At 39.7% G+C, this 19005-nt stretch overlaps 1 protein-coding gene across 2 annotated transcripts; it reads left to right on the top strand.

Annotated features, from left to right (window-relative positions):
• The first annotated feature begins 1306 nt into the window (after positions 1-1306).
• Positions 1307-18926, top strand: mpv17 (mitochondrial inner membrane protein MPV17). Of its 2 annotated transcripts, none has more exons than XM_084378307.1 (8): positions 1307-1350; positions 2149-2229; positions 5761-5876; positions 7733-7825; positions 10688-10783; positions 15613-15645; positions 15802-15854; positions 17123-18926. In XM_084378307.1, exons 2-8 carry the CDS (start codon positions 2157-2159, stop codon positions 17190-17192), a joined length of 534 nt encoding a protein of 177 aa, XP_084234433.1. In that variant the 5' UTR covers positions 1307-1350; positions 2149-2156; the 3' UTR covers positions 17193-18926. The 2 variants fall into 2 exon arrangements, with proteins under 2 accessions (XP_084234433.1, XP_084234432.1); XM_084378306.1 differs by lacking the exon at positions 1307-1350 and adding an exon at positions 1390-1431.
• The last annotated feature ends 79 nt before the right edge of the window (positions 18927-19005 follow it).

The raw sequence follows: 19005 nt of genomic DNA, 5'->3' as shown, positions 1-19005 counted from the left end.
AAAGCTTTTTGTGGCTCCAGAGGAAGCTGCACATAATCTCATAAATTGCCTCCAGTGTTGTCACTGAGTGGCTAAATTGAATCATGGGAAATGTGAGCGGCAGGTTTTGAAAAGCAGTCCTCTGGCCAGAATTGCACTCCTGTAACACTGTTGGACTCAATACAGCAGAACTAGAGATATCTTTTCAGTCCACACATTCTTCTTTCCAACAAAAGCCACAAAAGGCTTCATACTACTAATTTCACATATGCAGTAGAACTCCCCAAGACCTGTAAACAAACTTTAATGTGTAAAATTTGTGGAGGTACCCTTTAATAATGGCAGCGTTCTCTTCAATTAAGTTATTAATTACACTTGTACTCTGGTCAAATGTCCAAACACCTGCATTGATTTTATTAACAGCCAGCTGTCCAGCCAACACAAGTCACACACGTATCTGAGAACAAGAACTTGAAACAAAGTCAGCTGCTGTCACTTTTTATCTGTACTATACTTAATGTAAGTAGTTACACCTGTGTTGGCCAGTCAGCATTTCCTTTATGTGAAACATCTGTTGCTTTCCCTCCATTTTGTTTTTGTAAATCCCACTTCACTTGTACAGAATAAAAATATTAACTTAAAATAACTCAATGTGGTTTTCATTGTCATTTTGTTGTGCACCCGGGTTACCCGCAGGGGGCGACAGACTTCAAAACATGTTGTTTACAGCGGAAGTGACGCACACTGCAGTTCTTATGCTGCCTTCCCTGGCTGTAGGAACTTTTCGGTTTGACTGTGTGCAGTCTATTTCGAGTCGGCAAAAACGACTAGGCAGCTGCGATTTTTCACTTTTCATTAGTAAAAGGGCTGCATACAGTGTACATCATACAAGTAAATTAAGTGAAAGGGTTTAATGAATATTAGACGAGATTTTGAATTTAGGGACATATTGCATTTAAGCTATAATTACCAACGTCTCTTTTTAGTCTTTACGAAAATTAAATGGTTCATTCTTATCAAATTTGCTCACGTTTGCTTGTATTTTACTAACTAAAATGCATGATTGACGCCACCAAACCAAGCGTCTTTAATTTGTTCTTGACATTTAATCTATTGGGGGAATCATTTGACATGGTTAAGGTCTGAAGTCTAAAAAAAACTCTTGAAGTAATAGTTTAGGATTGATTACAAATTAAATGTGTCCTCAGAAATGTTTCAATTGCACGTATGGTTATGATTTACAATGAAGTGAATATGCCTGGATGAAACATGAAACCATTTGTAAAAGTCCAGAGCGCAAACTTCCGAGCGAATGCGGAGACGTGAAGGCATCAGCAGCAGCTCTCTCATTAAAGCCGGGAGCTCATGCAGGTACACACTTCATGTACAATAACTGTAATATATTGAGTATTAATACACAGTGCGGGCGCTTGTGGCTGATGTTTCATGTCTGTAAGCACGTAGCAGCGCTGCTGTGTTTAAGTTATATTCTTAAACATTTAAAGAAACGTGACCATAAACAGCATAATAATGTGGGGAAGTGTCGTTATTTTGATGCAAAAGTTGTTAGAGACTTGGGGTCGTTGGCTGGAAATGACCTTTAACGTGACGCTGCACTTTAAACTTAAGCTAATGCCTGTTAGCTTAGCCAGGATGATACCGAACGTCCGACTTACGCCGAACCGCATTGAAAAACTTTACAGTTTAAAGTTTCCCTTGTTGTTTATAAATCTATATGTGTGTCAGAACCTGATTTATACTTTTATCTAAATTGTTTGGAGCCACTCTTTAATTCGGCGTTGATAAATTCCACAAAGAATGACAAACTTTAAGAAATATTTGACTTTTTTAAAAAACAACGTCGCAGCTTCATCCAGTGGAGAGGATTTTAGCTAGCACGTTCTGTCGATAAAATGTTCACTCAAACTAAATGATCAGCTAGTTCTTGTCAATTTTGTCAGAAAACGGGATCTGTGGAAAGGTCTTTGTTAAACCAGGTTTTAGTAGCAGTTCTAACTCAGCAGACCAGCTACTTAAACTAATTGAGAAGTGGTGGTCGCTTGATTTGAGTCACGCTGCCTGCCGGTGGGCGGGGTGGATTAATGGACAAATCATGTTTTTGCAGTTTCCCGTCTTGATAACTTTGTGATCTTTCTTTATTCCTCCTAGGCGGAATCATGGCAGGCCTGTGGAGATCCTACCAAGTCTTGATGACCAAATACCCCTGGACAGTACAGATAGTGACTGCTGGTAGGAAAGGCTCCCTCTTACACACTTCATTTATATCCAACAGCTGCATCTCTCCACTGAAGATGCAGTAATCTTCAAAAGACAGTAGACAGATTTCATATTGCAAATTAAGAGGTGTAGAAACACACTGAAACTCACTTTTCGTGTTAAGATAAAGTGAGTGGAAGAGATGAGAAAAACAGGCGGCTGAAAGTGTTCAACATCTGGTCACATTCATGACCTTTGCTCCAGTTTACAGAGCACCTCAGTTTCAGAATCAACAAAGAGGAAAGGCCTTTGAACCACACAGATGTTTTTTTCTGAAACACAAATCCCTTCCTGATTTAAATAGCTTTCCCCCCCTCAGAATGTAAAACGTCCTCATTGTAAAACCTTGTAGGATCTTTTGGCAGCAAATATAACGGCCTTATTTTGGGGACATGGTAACATTTGATCCTTGAGGGACCTTTCGTCCACAAATGCAAAGAATTGCTTCAAGGTCCTTCTTTCTGAAAGTCACAGACATGTAGGGCAACATTTCCAGCTGTAGTAAGCATGTTAGAGCTGCTGTGTAACAATGAATTTGAATTCATCTGAACATGCGATTACTGCAAAATGAAACTCATGCTATGTCCAAATATCTGAGCAATTATGTAATGTTTACTTTAGGGCTGTAATTAACGATTATTTTCATTACCTATTAATCTGCTGATTATTTTCATATTTGTAAGAAATTGTTAAAAATGCTCATCAAAGTTTTCCCGAGCCCAAAGTGACCTTCAGATTTCTTTTTTTGTCAAACTAACAGTCCGAAACCCGAACTCTTCAGACTCTTTACTGTCATAAATGACGAGAAGAAAGAGAAGCTACAAAAGTACTTAAAATCACTTAAGATACTGGAACCATCAAATATAACTTTTTTGTCAAAAAATTCAATGAAATGACTAGTTGATGGTTAGTAGGTCATAACTGTCAGAACAGAACCGATTCATGGACTAGCTCTTGTAGCTCTACTGCAAAATATTTTCCAGTGTAGTACAGTTCAATCACCACTAGATGGAGGCAGTGCTCACCTGTCTGATACACCTCAGCATCCAGCTGACTGAGGGTCTAGAGAAAGTAAAACATGTTGGATTCATCCATCATTAACAGTTGTGGAATGTAACCAAGTAAAATTACTCAGAAGCCAAATTGCTTTGATGGATTTAACACGTGCAGCATCTACACATACAGTAGGCCACTGTGTATCTTTACAGTTGGTTTGCGAGACGTCAGTCACACGAAGAAGTAGAGGAGGAGGAGCAGCACATGTTCCTCCAGGGTTCTGATGGGAAGGAAAATGTCTTTGACCTCAGAGCTGTGGAATATCAACTCATCCATCTTCTCTAACTTCATTTCAGCCTTTCTTACCCTCAGGTCATTACTCAGCTCTGATATAAAAGCCTTGTAAAAGCTTACATCTGTTCAGTAAGTTATCAGACGATACACTGAATGTAATCAGTTTTGATTGTTGTAAACAACGCACACGTATTTACATCAGAAATGTAAAAACCAGAGCGTGTTTTAAGACTATTGGGATGATTGGGCAAATTAATGTCATCAAATCTGGCAACACTGCTTGAGACGTAACCTGAGCATTAGTTGGACTGAACAGCTCTTTGATTTGAGATCAGACTTGAGGTGTAAAGTTTGATGTTAGGATACTTCTGTGTCCTCTCTGTGATCCTCCATTCTTTCCTCCATCGGCCCTCTGTGAGCTCAAAGTCCGTCTGTGAGAGGTTTCTAACAGAAATCGTTCTTTTCATCGTCATAAAGTGAAGTTCTGAGCAACAGACTGAAGCTGCTGAGCTGTAACTCTTCTCTCTCGGTGCTTTACTGCCCATCAAAGTGTCTGAGTCAAAGTGACAGAGGAAATGCTTGTATTTATTGCTCTCAAGGTGAGCAATTTTCTGTTTGAGTGTGTATGTGGGTGAGTGTCCACCTTGTCACACTAACTGCCTTTATTAGTTCCCCCCTGACATTTTAAGGAAAGGTTAGTTCTTGTTCAGCTGGGTCTATATTATTACACTGAGCTGTCAGTTTTAAGTATGTGGGCTGCAGTGGGTGATATTAAGTCGGTGAGTTTCAGAGCTTTTCCACCTGCTGAACGGCTTTTTTTATGAGTCAGGACAAAACTCTACAGTAAATATCAGTCTGAAAGGAGTTAAATGGACGGCTGTGAAGACTGAAGACTTGTTTTAAAGCTCACTGACTGGTTGGCTTCACTCTCATCAGCCGTGTATCCAGCAGCAGCAGCAGCAGGCAGGATTTAAAAGAACAGTTCACCCAAAAATGAAAATTCAGTCATGACGATGGAAATTTAGGTGAAGATTCATCAGTCACAAAACGCCTCTGGAGCTTGACAGCAAAACAGCTTGTGGTGGGAATTTTCTGCTCATTGCCATTCTCCGCTCCACTAAAATTTCACCCCGCTCCATTCAGATCGCTCAATGCTCACTCGAAAAACATTAAAAACTGCGCTGTATTTTAATTTTAGCTTCAACTGTAGCCTGGCATCCAAAATAACTGAGCAGACAACACCACTTTTTCCAAGCAGAAATGATTTATTTCAACGTCGGGAATGTTTTGGGCTCATGGTGTGAGGTTACCGGAGCGGGATTGTAAGCGGGAGATAATAATAATAATAATAATAATGATATAGAATAAACTTTATTTATATAGCACCTGTAAAAATAGAGTTTACAAAGTGCTTTGACAATCAAGCAAGGCATCACTCCAGTTTTTTTAAAATGCTCCTCTGCACTCCATCCAAAATCCTCCCGCTCGCTCACACTCCGCTCACATGGTCTGATGGTGACCTGTTTTAAAATGTGAAAAATACAGAATGGCCCTTTTACAGCTCATTTTGCATAATCCAAGTGTCCAGAAGCCTAGAGATCCCCCATGGATTTAAAAAGGTGTAATTTGCACCCTTTTTAAGCCGAAATCTTCACTGTAGCTGCTTTGCTAAAAGCGTCAGCAGACACCTCAATTTGTAATGGGTTTGTTTTTATTACGTTTTAAGACCCCATCTACTTCAGTTGTCTACTACAGTACCTGTATTGATTTCTGGTCCGTTGATGCCAACGTTGCATTTTGTAAAAAGGAAAACAAAAAGCCCTGTTGTGAGCGAGGGATCATACAGCGTTGTTGCCCCCTCTGCTCACAGCATAATCTATGAGGTAGCAACAACATATTAACAGACTTTTAGAGCTTTATATTCCTCCTTAATTAACTACAGTGAATGTGTCAGTGCTAACTCTAGATTATCTTTAGTTGTGACTCTACATGAGGTGGACTTGCAGTTACTTTCTCACCAATGTGTAGACACACTGGGGCATGTAATAGCTGTCTGATTTTTTTTGCACAGTGACTGAACAGTTTTATCCACTCGGTCTGTGTGATATGATGTAAACATGAATACAAAAACCTCTTGTGTGAAAAGATCATCTACAGGACTAATATCACCTGTGTGGTCTGAGACACTGCGTCTGTCTCCTGTTTGTCCTCCAGGGTCGTTAGTGGGTGTCGGTGATGTCATCTCCCAACAGCTGATTGAGAGAAGAGGATTGGCTCATCACAACGTGCAGAGGACGGCCAAGATGATAAGTATTGGTTTCTTCTTCGTGGTAAGTAGTCTCATCTTGACTCTTGCTGTATTTTTTTATTTTTTTAAACAAATTTTATTGGGTCATCACATCATATTTACAGCATCTGCAGGTACAAACATGCTCAGTTTTATATTTGTTCAAACAGAAACACAATGAACAAAGGAAATTATTTCAGTTGGTCCACCGTAACAACAATATTTTTTTTAAAACTATCAATGTAGCAAATTGTGTGATGATTTGCTTGATTTTTTTTTCCCCCCATCATAATTGTCCAATATTCATAAAACAAAAAACTATTCATGACAAAACAGTCTTTAAATGAACTTATAATGAGTAAGTAAGTGATGAATGAGTAGATAATGAATGAGTGTCACCGCTTTTTATTTACTAACTGGTTTATTGGCTGTCTAAAACAAACCTCTCGTCTTATTGCTGTCAATATCAAGAAGTATAAAAATCACTTTATATAAATTGATTTAAAACTGTTCTAACTCAATTAGTTGGTGGAGTCTTAATTGAGATTTAATGTACAACCGAAACGGTGACAGACAGTCAATCATCTGAATTTATGGAGCGTCACATTCACAACTTATTAAACACTTATAACCGGATATTAGGCTGAAAATTACACATACAAAATGGTGATTTCATCTGAGATGTACTGCCAAACATTCTTTGGTGCTGATTTGACACCCTGTTGTGTTGGAGGAGGCAACGCGTGTTGATATTAGATGAGATGTGGATGAGACGGTGCTGGCGGAGGTTACTGTGGGTTAACTGTCCAAATGAGGCGCCGCGCATGCAGCACTTCAACATGGCGAGCCAAGATTTTTGACTGAGGCTACATGTTGTCTTTGCCGTGAGACAATATCATCGTCTATCATGATATTTGAGCAGGACAATATCAGGATACAGAAAATTTGGATCTCACCAGAGCCTAGCGCTGAAGTTCGTTTAATCTTTACCGATGTCTTCTTTAAAGATCGCCAGGATAATTGTTGTTGACTCAAAGTAGACGTTCAGCAGTAGCAGGTCATCAATATACATTTTCCGAAGCTGCCGACACAGCTGGAGCATGCAGCACATGCTTGGCGCCACTCATCATAGTTACCGTTCTTGGTGTGGACGGCCCTTTACTCACTTTAATCATGTACTGTATACTGAAATGAAAAGATACATACATACATACAGCATAATTAGATTTCTAAAATATAAAATAAGTGCTTTTTATGGTGTCTGTTTGGTTATTTAACATGAGAAAGCAAATGTGAAGCAAAATGAAGAAATTCATGGACAAACTCAACCTTCAACAGCATCAAAAATCGTATTTATAGATCTATAAGTGACTATTCAGAGTGTGCGGATGCTTATCTGTGTCACGTAGTGTTTCTTGAAGCCTTTGTGTGTTCGTGAGTCCTCTGACAGCCGAACAATTCACCTCTAAAGTAGCACATTTCTTTTCTGACATCACCGTGACGTTGACAAAGTTTATTTATATTTCCATAATCGTCTTACGTTCGTCCAATCGGCTGCCTCGTCCCCATGAATTATAGAGGGACGATGTATAGACGCTTGTCTTGAGAACAGCTCCTCTGCCACATATGGGAGTCATGTTACACTAAGACTTGTTTGCTCATTCATCCAGAAAGACACAACTGTTTCATGACTCATACATCATGTATCGCTCTTTGTCACGTCAATAATTTATTACATTTGTTTGTTTAATTCAATTAATGTGCTGTCGGCATACAGATGCTAATGTTTGATGAGTAAAGCAATACGTTTTCTTTGATGTGAAGTTAATTTTACAGAAGAACTTCCAAGAAAACCGATGTCTGTAATCGAATCATGATTTTGTTTGATTTACATTAAAGGGTCCAGTAATCGGCAGCTGGTACAAAGTTCTGGACAGGCTGGTGGTTGGAGGAACTAAAAGTGCTGCCATGAAGAAAATGCTGGTTGACCAGGTGAGAGAAGCACAGTGTCCCTCTCCTCTTCTTCTTTTAGTTCCTGTTGGTGTTTTATATAAAACGAGGGCTAAAACTACAGATTATTTTTACTGACAATTAATCTGCAGATTATTTTTACAATGAATCATTCAATTAAATTGTGAAAAATGCCTATTGCAATTTCCCAGAGTCCAAAGTGACGTCTTCAGTTTGCTTATTTTATCCAACCAACAGTCCAAATCCCAGATATTTGTCATTTAAAGCAACAAATCCTCACATTTCAGAAGCTGGTACCAGCAAATGTTGCTTGAAAAAAGACTCATCACAATAGTTGAAGATTATTTTTGTTCCGAATAATTCCAAAGTCCAAATGCTTTCATCAATCAAAGCAACAAAGTGTAAACAAGCTCAGTGATACACCCATATTGTGTGTGAGTGTGTTGCTGTCTTCCACTCAGGCTCAGCTCATTAGCTGAGCCCCAACTACAAAGATACAATTTCCTCGTATCAGGCTGACAGACGGCTCTCTGTTGTGCTGATGGGACAAATCTGTCAAATTATATGAGGAGTTTGGCACAAAGGCTGTTTTCTGTGATTCCCCCTCCTTCCTTCTCTATACAGCTGTTGAGCTGTACAGAGATTCACCAGACTTTTATCTGACGGCCTAAAATAGATATACAGTCACAGATAAACTTTATAATGCTATACTTAGACTGCAGGCATATCCGATTTGTTTTTCAAATCAGATGTGAACGACGGAGTTTCCGAGCTGTTATACGTAAGTGACACAAATGGATCAATCGTTTGCTGTGGTAACAGTGTAGGCGTAGGTAACTACGTACGGTGACGTGCAGCCCCAAAATGGAAGCATTAAAAATGGAGATCTGTCATGTCGCTCTCCAAATAATTGCGCCGTGGATTCACCCAGCATGCAGTTTATTTCAGAGTGAATCCACGGACTGTAGCAGTAGCAGTCGGATTCTGCTCAGCTGCGCAGATGCACTTCCGTCGCTCTGGGTTTGACGTCACCGAGTGACACAAGGGACACTTTGAAATACGATAGTGTCCAGAGCGTCCAGACTGAGACCCATCTGTAGAAGTCGAGATTTTTTTAATCACATTTCAAATCGCCTCCAAATGTGGTTTTGGATTTGATTTTCAGGACCCATCGCAGTGTGACATGTAACGAACTTGTAAGATTTATGTTAATGCACAAGCTACGTGCACCTTTTGATACATTTTCTGCCAAGCGACTAATGGATATATTGACTAATCATTTCACCTTCATTAAAATAGTGACTTTTTATCAAACCTAGCAAGTACAAAGTATGACATTAAAATGTAAGGGAAGTAGTCGTCAGTTAGAAGAATAAAGGAAACAGAAATAATAAAATACCAGGAATATAAGTGATTACAAAGAATGACAAAAAAAAATACAACATGTATCCGTACAGTGCATCTGTGCAAATATGATATATAGTGCTAAAATGCAGCTTAACTCTTCAGAACATGTAAAAAAAAAAGTTTTCCTCTCTTCACTCTGCCCTCTGCTGTTTGACTCGATCAAACTGCACACACAAACACACAAACTGCACACAGCTTCCACTAAAACCACCACAGAAGAAGACTTCAGAGCTTTCAACGCGCCCCCCTACTGAAATATTAACGTGAGCAAAGGGGTCCAGTCTCACGCTTGAATAGTGATGTGGTCACACTGAACGCTGCTCCCTCTGCTTCAGCAATAACTCGAGTGCCATTTGGCGACTTGAAAGATTTAAGGTGAGCGGCGTCGATCTGCGTCAGAGCTGAATAACAGATGGAAGGCAAGAGGCTGTTTTATGTAAGTTTCATACGGAAGGAGCAGTTTGACCTCGCTGTAAACAACTGAACAGAGATTTCAGATTTTCCTTTGTGCAGAAAACAGTCAGTAAAATACAGAAAATCCATTCCACTGCAAATATTTACTACACCGTCTGTTAAAGCAAAAGTCTCTCAACTGAAGCATTTATCACTCAGTTTTACGACTTATCAAACTGTCAGGACTGTGTTGAGATCATTTCAGATCATTTTTCTTCACCGTATACGTCTTTTTAAATAAAATTAACATGAAATAGCCAAAAGTAGACAAGTGTAGCTTCACTTATAAATGGGGAGTGCTTCTTTTTCTTATTTTAGACCAAACGAAACATGACTCAAACAACATAAACGCTTACAAATTCAAAGATGATTGAAGGTCACATAAGTTCACACATCCTCTTTGCTCAATTAAAGCTTTAAAAATTTAGATTTTTATTGCATTAACTATCAGCTGCACCCAGTGAAACTGGATCACCCTCTTTATCTTAAATACTAAAGTTTCAGATTACGCATTTAAACTGAACCCTCTTTTTTTTCAGTGCTACTTTTCAAGATTCAAAGATAAAATAAAAAAACCTCCTTGTCCATTGATGCTGGCAATAATGGAAATGTGCCTTTCCCCAGTGCATGACTCATAAAGATATAATAAAGTACATATAAGAATTTCAGATGTGCATAAAAAGACGACTCTTACTCCTGTTAGTACACGTAATGTGTTAAGTAAAAAAGCTGAGCAGTGGAGGTTAAAGAAATGTAATAATAAGCATGGAGTGCTGTAGAGCAGTTCAGTAAGTCCATCGGTTCTTCTTTAGTTGTTTGTTTTTATTGCAGACATACTGTAATGTGACATTCCTATTTTATATTGCATTAAATATGACCCATCAATTGAAAGACCTTACAGCCTCCACCACTGAAGTGATTTTAGTTCGTCTTCTCTTGCGTCTTCGCATCATAATGTTCGGATCATAAATCACTGATTTGTAAAGTCAGTTTCTTGTCTTCTGTCCGTGTCTTTCTCTGCAGTTGGGCTTTGCTCCGTGTTTCCTGGGAGCTTTTCTCTGTCTCTCCGGCGCTCTGAACGGTCTGACGGTGGAGGAGAACGTCAACAAGCTGAAGAGGGTGAGTTCACTTCATTTCAGTGCCACATTACTGTGTCAGCGAGAAAGTTACTCTCTGTTCCCTCACAGCGAGAAGGTTGTGGGTATGATCCCTCTCGTCTTCTGTCTTCAGTTCCTGCAGCAGTTAAAGATATAATATTCTTCTATCTAAATATATTTGGTCGCTTGTCAGTATAACATCCAGGTCAACATCAGATGATTCGTAAGAGAGCGAGGAAAGAAGTCGGCAAATGAGACTAAACATAACATTAATTAAAGTTAAAATAAAACCTCGTCCATTAACATTTCTGCCTGACTTACTTAAGAGAGATTTTTGTGGTTGTTTGACAGTGAAGACAAAAACTCCCATGATCCCACGCTACTTCACAACATCATCAAACTACGTCTTTTGTTTTTGTAGTTTTGATTGAGAGACCCCAAGCTGTTTATACTACATAATGTGTGTTTAAGTCAACTGGACACTCTTAATGAGACACGACCCCGATGTGTTTGTGCCTTCCACCAGTGCGCACGATATAAAAATAGGATGACTGTTTTTTTATTGTTGTTCTTACATGAGTGTTCTTGTCTGTATTGTAGTGATGTGGAAAAAATGCCTACTCATGTAGGTGAGTTGAACCTGAAAAACTGTCTGGGTCAAAATTATCTCCACTTGAGGTAAAAGTTCAGTGTTTGACCTGATTTGTCCTCGGCTCATATTTCATTTATGAATGTTGAATTAGAGGCACACTGAGGAGGAGTGTGCCCCGTTCAAGCCTTATGGATATGTAATAAGATTCACGGCAAGTTGTAATGAAATATTACAACTTGAAGTTTGAACAATAACGTAGCAAAATAATGTTTTATTTAAATTCTGGATCTAAAATTCCTAATTTGTGCACATGAAGAAGTGAGTCTTTTCCATTCAACAGGTATTTCAGCTACAATTTTCACAAAACAAGTCATGACAGGACCTCAAGGCTTTAAAGATACTTTCTAACCTTTCAACTGGTTTCAAAAAGAAATCCGATTGTATGTAAGCTTATGAGAAAATGACCCTTTTTCTCTTTTGATTTATCGCCTAATTAAACAGTTTGCTAATGAATTTATGGTCTCAATCTCTAGTGTCAAGTCTTCTTCAGCACAGCATGATGTTCATTTGGTAAATCATGGTCCCATTTAGGGAGCGTGTCCACATAGCATTTATTCGGGCAGGAAAGTCCTGGTGTTGCGCTCAGGAGCGCTACGGTGTGGGAGAGAAAGAAATGCTGCCCGTGTCGCCGCTGTATGATCGACACGGCCCCTTTGCGGTTTACTATCTGTTTGTTTTTTATTTGATACCAGGACATCAGATCAAGGAGGATGTCGGTTTACAACGTGATCTGTACGAAACAAAAATATCGTGAATATTATCGCCTAGGCCAGGAAAAAGAAAGAGAGCGAGGGTGACATCACCAGCGTCTTTCCGAAAAGTTGAGAGATTTTTCAACTCAAAGCACAAAACAGGTGGAGTGCTCACTGCACCTTTTCTGTGGGCAGCTGCCTGCTGCTGCAGACGCCTGCTCCTCATTGGAAACAAATGAAAAAAGACGCTGGCGCTATGTAGGCAGAGGCCCTTGGAGTAAAATAACGACCACAGTGTGTCCTTGGGTTCCCAGTCAGATCCAATCAGGATCAGCTCCACCCTGTTGTCCTTATTTGGACACTTCTGGTTCCGAAAAAACTAAGATGGCAATGACCAAATCGCCAAACTCTCCTCTAACCACAATGGGTGACGTGGTCTTTATTTTTACTTGGTACGAACTGGCTGGAGAGCAGTGTTTTCTCTGTATGAACAGAGCTCAGGTAAATGAGAGTACACAGTATCTGACCTCCAGCACTCACCTCTCATTATTATTAGAAACTATTTCCTGTGATCGAGGTAGAGACGAGAGGGGGGGCTGGGGGGACTGTGGAAATAGCTGGAGTGACTCATACCTTCATATGTATATGTGTGTGTGTGTTTGGGTGTGTGTGTTTGTATTTGTATGCCAGGTCAGAGCTAACTGTCATCTTGTGCCAGCTGCTCAAACGTCCGTCAGCGCCTTGCTTACCCAACATGCAGCCAGTCACCGTCAATTATTTACCAACGAAGCCGCGCGGACCTGAAAGGCCAACCTGGTAAATGTCAGAAAGGACAGAAAATAAATGACAAATGTGCTCATTACAATGAGGCCTGGCACTGAGGAAATGTGAGATGAAAATTAATGGAGCCGTCGACCAGACGGACGCCACGACTGTTAAAGTCTGACACAGGTGTAATCAAGACTTTAACCTTCTTGTTTACCTGCCACTTATCTGCTCTCTGTCTTCTGTTCTTACCTGAGACGGCACAAACTTCTTGCATTGTGTCCTAGTTAATCAAGTTCTGTTGGTGTGCGTGCATCTACACTGCTTAACTTATTAAGTGTATATGTTTCATGTCAAATATATCGGTTTTGCGTTGAGGTCAGAGCGTATTTTCTCCTTAAAGGTTACATTGATAACATTTTTATGGAGACAAATCTTTATACAGTCATTTATAGACGCGTCTGGGTGAATGTAAACAGAGGCAACAAGATGATGATGATGATGATGATGATGATGATGATGATGATGATGATGATGATGTTGATACAGTCGGCATTTTCACTGTAAAGGTTTGACATCTGGGGAAAACAGTCTATCAACTTTGACTTGGTTTTGAGCACCAAGCATCAATGATATAAACACAGAGTCCAGCTCTCCTCGTCCCGCTGTTGTCCTGCGCTCTGTCGGGATGTTGTGGTGGAGACAGGTCTCTGTAAAGATGTGGATTCAACAGTCTCATATCTTCAGTTCCAGCCTGAGCCCATTCTCCATTTCATTTTCCTGCAACTGGACATTAGCCAGAGATTGATCCACAGTGTTTATTTAAAAAGATTCTGGCTCTTGGACAGATGTGGGTGAAGTCCCTAGCTCTACAGTGAGCTACAGGAAAAGTGTTTCTTGATGTTCTCCAAAGTTATTACTTTTAATTGTGAGGGGTTGAATGCATGTACCAAAATTCACAGACATCTGTAGGAAATCAAATCAAATCATTTGATTTTGGAAAAGCATTTAGCCTCATCGTTAAGTTTAATTGACATCTGTAGTCACATGTCGCACTGAAGACTAAATATTTCTTGTGCCCCAACTGCAAGAAAAGGAAATTATACAGCCAGTTTAGAAACCCCTGGTAGAGCTGAGAAAGGTCCCGTCTTCTCCAGAGTGTGTGAGGAAACATTTTGACGTGTCACTGACGCAGCGGGGGTAATTTCACCTCAGGTGGTCAAGGAGCTTGTTGACCATAATTAGAAAAACAGTTTGACCCTGAAAAACCAAAAAAAAATCAACCAGAAAGAAAAGATTGTAACTGGAATATTGGCTCATTGTTTTTATATGTCGAGACTTGTTGAGGTGACCTTTAAATGGACGACGGAGGGATTTCTTGTGTGTGACAGAGTTTGTGTATAAACACACACGTGCCTTTCATATGTACTGTGGAGAGGAAAAGTCATTATTAAATTGTTAAAGGAACTTAAAATAGATAATACACGTTTTCACTTATTTCAATACATTTCTTTGATTATTTTCACAGTATTATCAGCATATTTTTCAGTATTTTTAATCCTCATTAACACTTTTCTCTTTTGCCTGCACACAGTTTAAATTCTTTAAGAAACGAACAGCTTACATAAATAATGAGCTCATGATAATGTGTATGATCACTGATAGGGCTGATTTTGCAGGGATTTCTGCCAAGTTGAAGGTGGAGTTTCACAGGTTGATGGCCAGTACAGCTCTTGCTTTGGCATCATGTGCAAATTAAATAATTGTATTAAAAAGTGTGTGAGCGAGAAAGTTTCTTTCCATCAACCAAACATTGACTTTCATCCGCTAAGTTTCTGTGTAAATGACATCCAAGTCAGAAAGCCGTGCTTCACAATTTTCACTGACTTTTACGAGTCTGTCCTCTGATCCTAGGGGCATTCACGTAAGTTTTCCAAGGGAAAACTTATTTTTCTGGTTGTACCGAAATCATATGAATGTGCTCAGGGTCTCAATGTTTCAGAACCGGTAACCAAGTGTATAAAGCTCCAATAGATTCTTCAGACACTTCATTTTGGATTATCTTCAGCAAGTGTAGCTGCATTAGTTACATTTTCCCATCTATAAAATATGATGCATTGCATTATGGGCTTGTTGTGTACACGCCAATGAACGCTACTTGTTTTGTCCCACTGTTGCAATTCTTAAGGGCACAACCTCCATTATAAAATGTATTGTTTCTTTTAAATGCAGTAATGTTTCTTCAGTGTGAATATTCAACACTGAAGGAAAACAAAGCTGTTTCCTGTGTGATACTATAAAATGACTGACACACACTGTATCTGTAGGGGGCTGAGAGAGATGTCGATCGTTAACAATCACTCAACAATTACTCGGCCTCCCTGCTGCTGATACTTTGGCTATAAAACGTCCATCCTGCATTGTTTTTGGAAGGAAAACTCCTCACCAACTGGAGTTTCAGCACATCACCATTTCTCACTTCATCCCCCACTGATGTCTTCAACAGTTCTCTGATGAAAAGTGTTAGAGGGCTGAACCTGAAACCTGCCTTAGGCCCAAAGTATGAAAGTTTTATTTTCACAGGTTTGATATCAAAACAAACTCAACTATCAGCAACCTCTGACTAAAAATGTTTGTATGACTCTTTAAAGACTAATTTCAGTCCAGTCTTATCCTACGAGGCACGACTCATTAAAATGAATGCCGGTAGAATTAGTAACTGTCTTTAAACTTTGTTCACAGGACTACACAGATGCCCTGATCTCAAATTACTATGTAAGTTTCTCCTGTGTTATTTACCATTTCATTGAAATATGCTTGTGAAGTAAATATTTGTTTTATTTTAATTAACCTATTGATTGAAATACATTTTCACTCGACCTCATGTTGCATCAAGTGAGTTAAACTGAGTGTTTCCTGTTTGTGTTCCAGCTGTGGCCGCCAGTCCAGATTGCCAATTTCTACTTCATTCCACTGCACCACAGGTAAGAGTTTAAAGGCCCTGTTCAAACAATCTGTGGCACATAATCTGGGCGAAAAGTAGGATGTAAGGGTGTGTTTTGGGCGTAAAATATATTAAACCAATCAGAGTGTCATCTCCCATTCCTTTTAAAAGTCAGGTGTGCCTGTGCATTGCTATTTAAACAGCGGCACTTGTGTCCTCCAATGGACAGGTATGTGGCCATTGGACTCTCTGACTCTGCCGTTTCCCAGTCCTCTGTCCCATCTTCAAATCTGTTTCTCCTTCTCAGCTAAAAAATATGTTTCAGAAACTAAAAGTAAAATTCTGTTTCATCTGGAGAGTTTCCTCTGTCCTGTCAGGTTTATACTGCACATGGAAATGTTTAAAATGACTGAAAGCGTGACTGAGCCCACCTGTGGAGGAGCATCTTGCTATCTTAATAATGCGCCCTTTAAATAATCGGAATCGGATCAGAATCAGAAATACTTTATTGGTCCCCGAGGGGATATTGCTTGTGTTACAGCTGCTCCCATTTAAAAGAAAATATGCAGAAAAATTAAAACTATATATAAGCAAGAATAATAAAAATAGAATGAAAAATATAAGAAATGTACATTCTACTAGAAATATATCTATATATACAGTGTAATAAATAGTGCTTCAGGTGAAATTTGGGTTATTGCACAATATTTGAGAAACACAGTGTCCAGAGTCCTCCTGTTGACTCAGAGTGTCTGACACTCAGCGAGGAGTTGAACAGTTTGATGGCCACAGGCCGGAAATATGTCCTGTGGCGCTCTGCGGTGCATCTTGGTGGGATCAGTCTAGTGCTGAATGTACTCCTGTGGCTGACCACCACGTCATGGAGTGGATGGGAGCCAAGATGACTTGCAACCTGATGACAGCATCCTCCTCCCTGACACCACCATCAGAGAGTCCAGCCCCACCCCCACAACGTCACTGGCCTTGCGGATCAGTCTGTTCAGTCTTTTTGCGTCCGCTACCCTCAGTCTGCTGCCCCAGCACACAACAGCATAGAGTATAGCACTGGCCACCACAGACTCGTAAAACATCCTGAGCATAGTCAGGCAGATGTTGAAGGACCTCAGCCGTCTCAGAAAATAGAGACGACTCTGTCCCTTCCAACTGAAAGTTGGTTATACTTCCAGAACAACACTGTCCAATTTTAACCAATCTCCTAAAATGTCATAAGATCATTGTAATTGTCATTTTATTCTAGATTAAACTCATCAGACACAATTAAACACATAAACCTCCTCCTTCTTCCAGACTGGCGGTCGTCCAGATTATCGCCGTCGGTTGGAACTCCTACCTGACCTGGAAGGCCAATAAGATGTGAGCCATGATGATCACAAGTCCGGCCTGTGCTGTTGTTGCTGACGATGATTTTACACTCATTTGTAGTGTGTGTGTGTGTGTGTGTGACATGGGCGGCTCTGGTCTAACTTACTTGATGCTACTTCGTCTTGTGGTATTTCCAATGTGTAAAACTGTGACTGAGTCACTTATAAAGGTCGGGAGAAAGTGCTCGTCTACTCTGAATGACACATTCACACTTACTTGAAAGTCAAACTTGCATTTGCAGAAATGTCTGTGAAGGATTGTTATTTATGGAAATGGGATTTGGCGGCAGTGTTAGCCACACATACGCACACACACAAACACACACACACTCATACGCTAACACCCACTGAAAGGAAACTTTTCTTACCATGTAATGTATGTTAATCACTTGAAACAATTATGATAAAGGATGTTTTGTTAAAGGTTAATAGTATCTTGTTTTGTCATATAACAACGGAAATAATTACCTCAGATTCTCTGCATTTATAATGATGTCTTGTTTTTTCTTAGATGTTTTTCATTTACTCTTCACCTCCTCTATGCACTTCTACTTTAGTATCTGTTTTCTAACACTTCCCAAAATGCCATTTTAACAACCCTCAGGAACGGACAAGCAAATATTTTATATATTTCTCTCATAAATGTATAAAGTGAGTGATAAGAAAGCCACAATCCTTTACCCACATATTAAAAAGTCTAATCAGCTGCAGAATGCAATGCATTCTGGTCTATCGAGGCTCCTTTGGATGGTGTAACTAACTATCAATTGTCATGGAATCTGGAAAGGAGTGACAAGAATCCAACAAAATATTCTGTTTTATTTTGTTTTTGGGGGCAGTTTCACATTAGTTTGCCTTCTTGCCAAGATTTTGAAGATACCGCTCACGTCTGTATGGTACATTTAAGTCTGATTAGCTTAGCTTAGCACAAAGACTGAAAATGGGGGGAATATGCTAGCCTAGTTCTGTCTGAAGGTAACAAAAAAACAACTGTCAAAATCTCTAAAGCTCAGTAACTAACACGTTATATCTTGTTTGTTTAATCTTTACAAAAAACAAAGCGTAAAAACAAGTCGTGGATAAAGTAGACTCAGCATCAACTTCATGCAAATGTGAGACGCTGAATTTCTATATGACGCGCCACTCACACAGGCAATGTGGCCCGGGCGTTAAGTGGTATTATTACGCTGTACTACATCTTGACCAGGCGCAAGAACTTACTGGAGTCACCTCTGGCTGCCTGGCCAAGAAATACTCTGTAAACCCCTTTTTATGTGTGTTTTGTACAGACTGAAGGTGTACAGCATTAATTAATGAGCTTTGGAGGTGCTGGTAGTTGGATTTGTTTCTTTCAAACAGAGTCAGTCCAGCTGTTTACTCCTGTGTTCACTTTTTGTGCTAAGCTAAGCTAACTGGCTGCTGGGTTTGACTTCACATTTACCGTTCAGTCATGAGAGCGGTCTTGGTCATCCAACTGTGGACAAGAAATCGAGTGATTCTTTTCAACAGTCAGCGTCACTGAACTATTTTCTGTCAAACTGCATTTTACAATAGTTGTTGGAAAATCACCACAAAACAACAAGACTCAGAAATCCCTGACAATCACTGTTAAAATGTGTATTTTTCCTTTATTTTTTTCATGTATGTGGAACCTTTATATTGATAATATTTGTAATACAAAGGCCGTCTCCAGCGTGAAGCTAATAAAGTTTTACATGAAGAGATGTGAATGGTGCGTTTGACCTCGCTAACTTTGGTGGCCAGCTTAGCCGTGGCTGGGTGGGGTTTGTTTGGAGGGAGATGTGGAGG

The sequence above is a fragment of the Pagrus pagrus genome, assembly GCF_965226575.1.
Source record: "Pagrus pagrus genome assembly, chromosome: 16".
Taxonomy (NCBI): Eukaryota; Metazoa; Chordata; class Actinopteri; order Spariformes; family Sparidae; genus Pagrus; species Pagrus pagrus.
This window is presented reverse-complemented; position numbering and strand designations above follow the sequence as displayed.

Coding starts and splice junctions, on each gene's coding strand:
- mpv17 (XM_084378306.1), top strand. Junction 5,877..7,732: donor GTATTGGTTTCTTCTTCGTG/GTAAGTAGTCTC, acceptor TTTACATTAAAG/GGTCCAGTAATCGGCAGCTG. Junction 15,646..15,801: donor CCCTGATCTCAAATTACTAT/GTAAGTTTCTCC, acceptor TTTGTGTTCCAG/CTGTGGCCGCCAGTCCAGAT.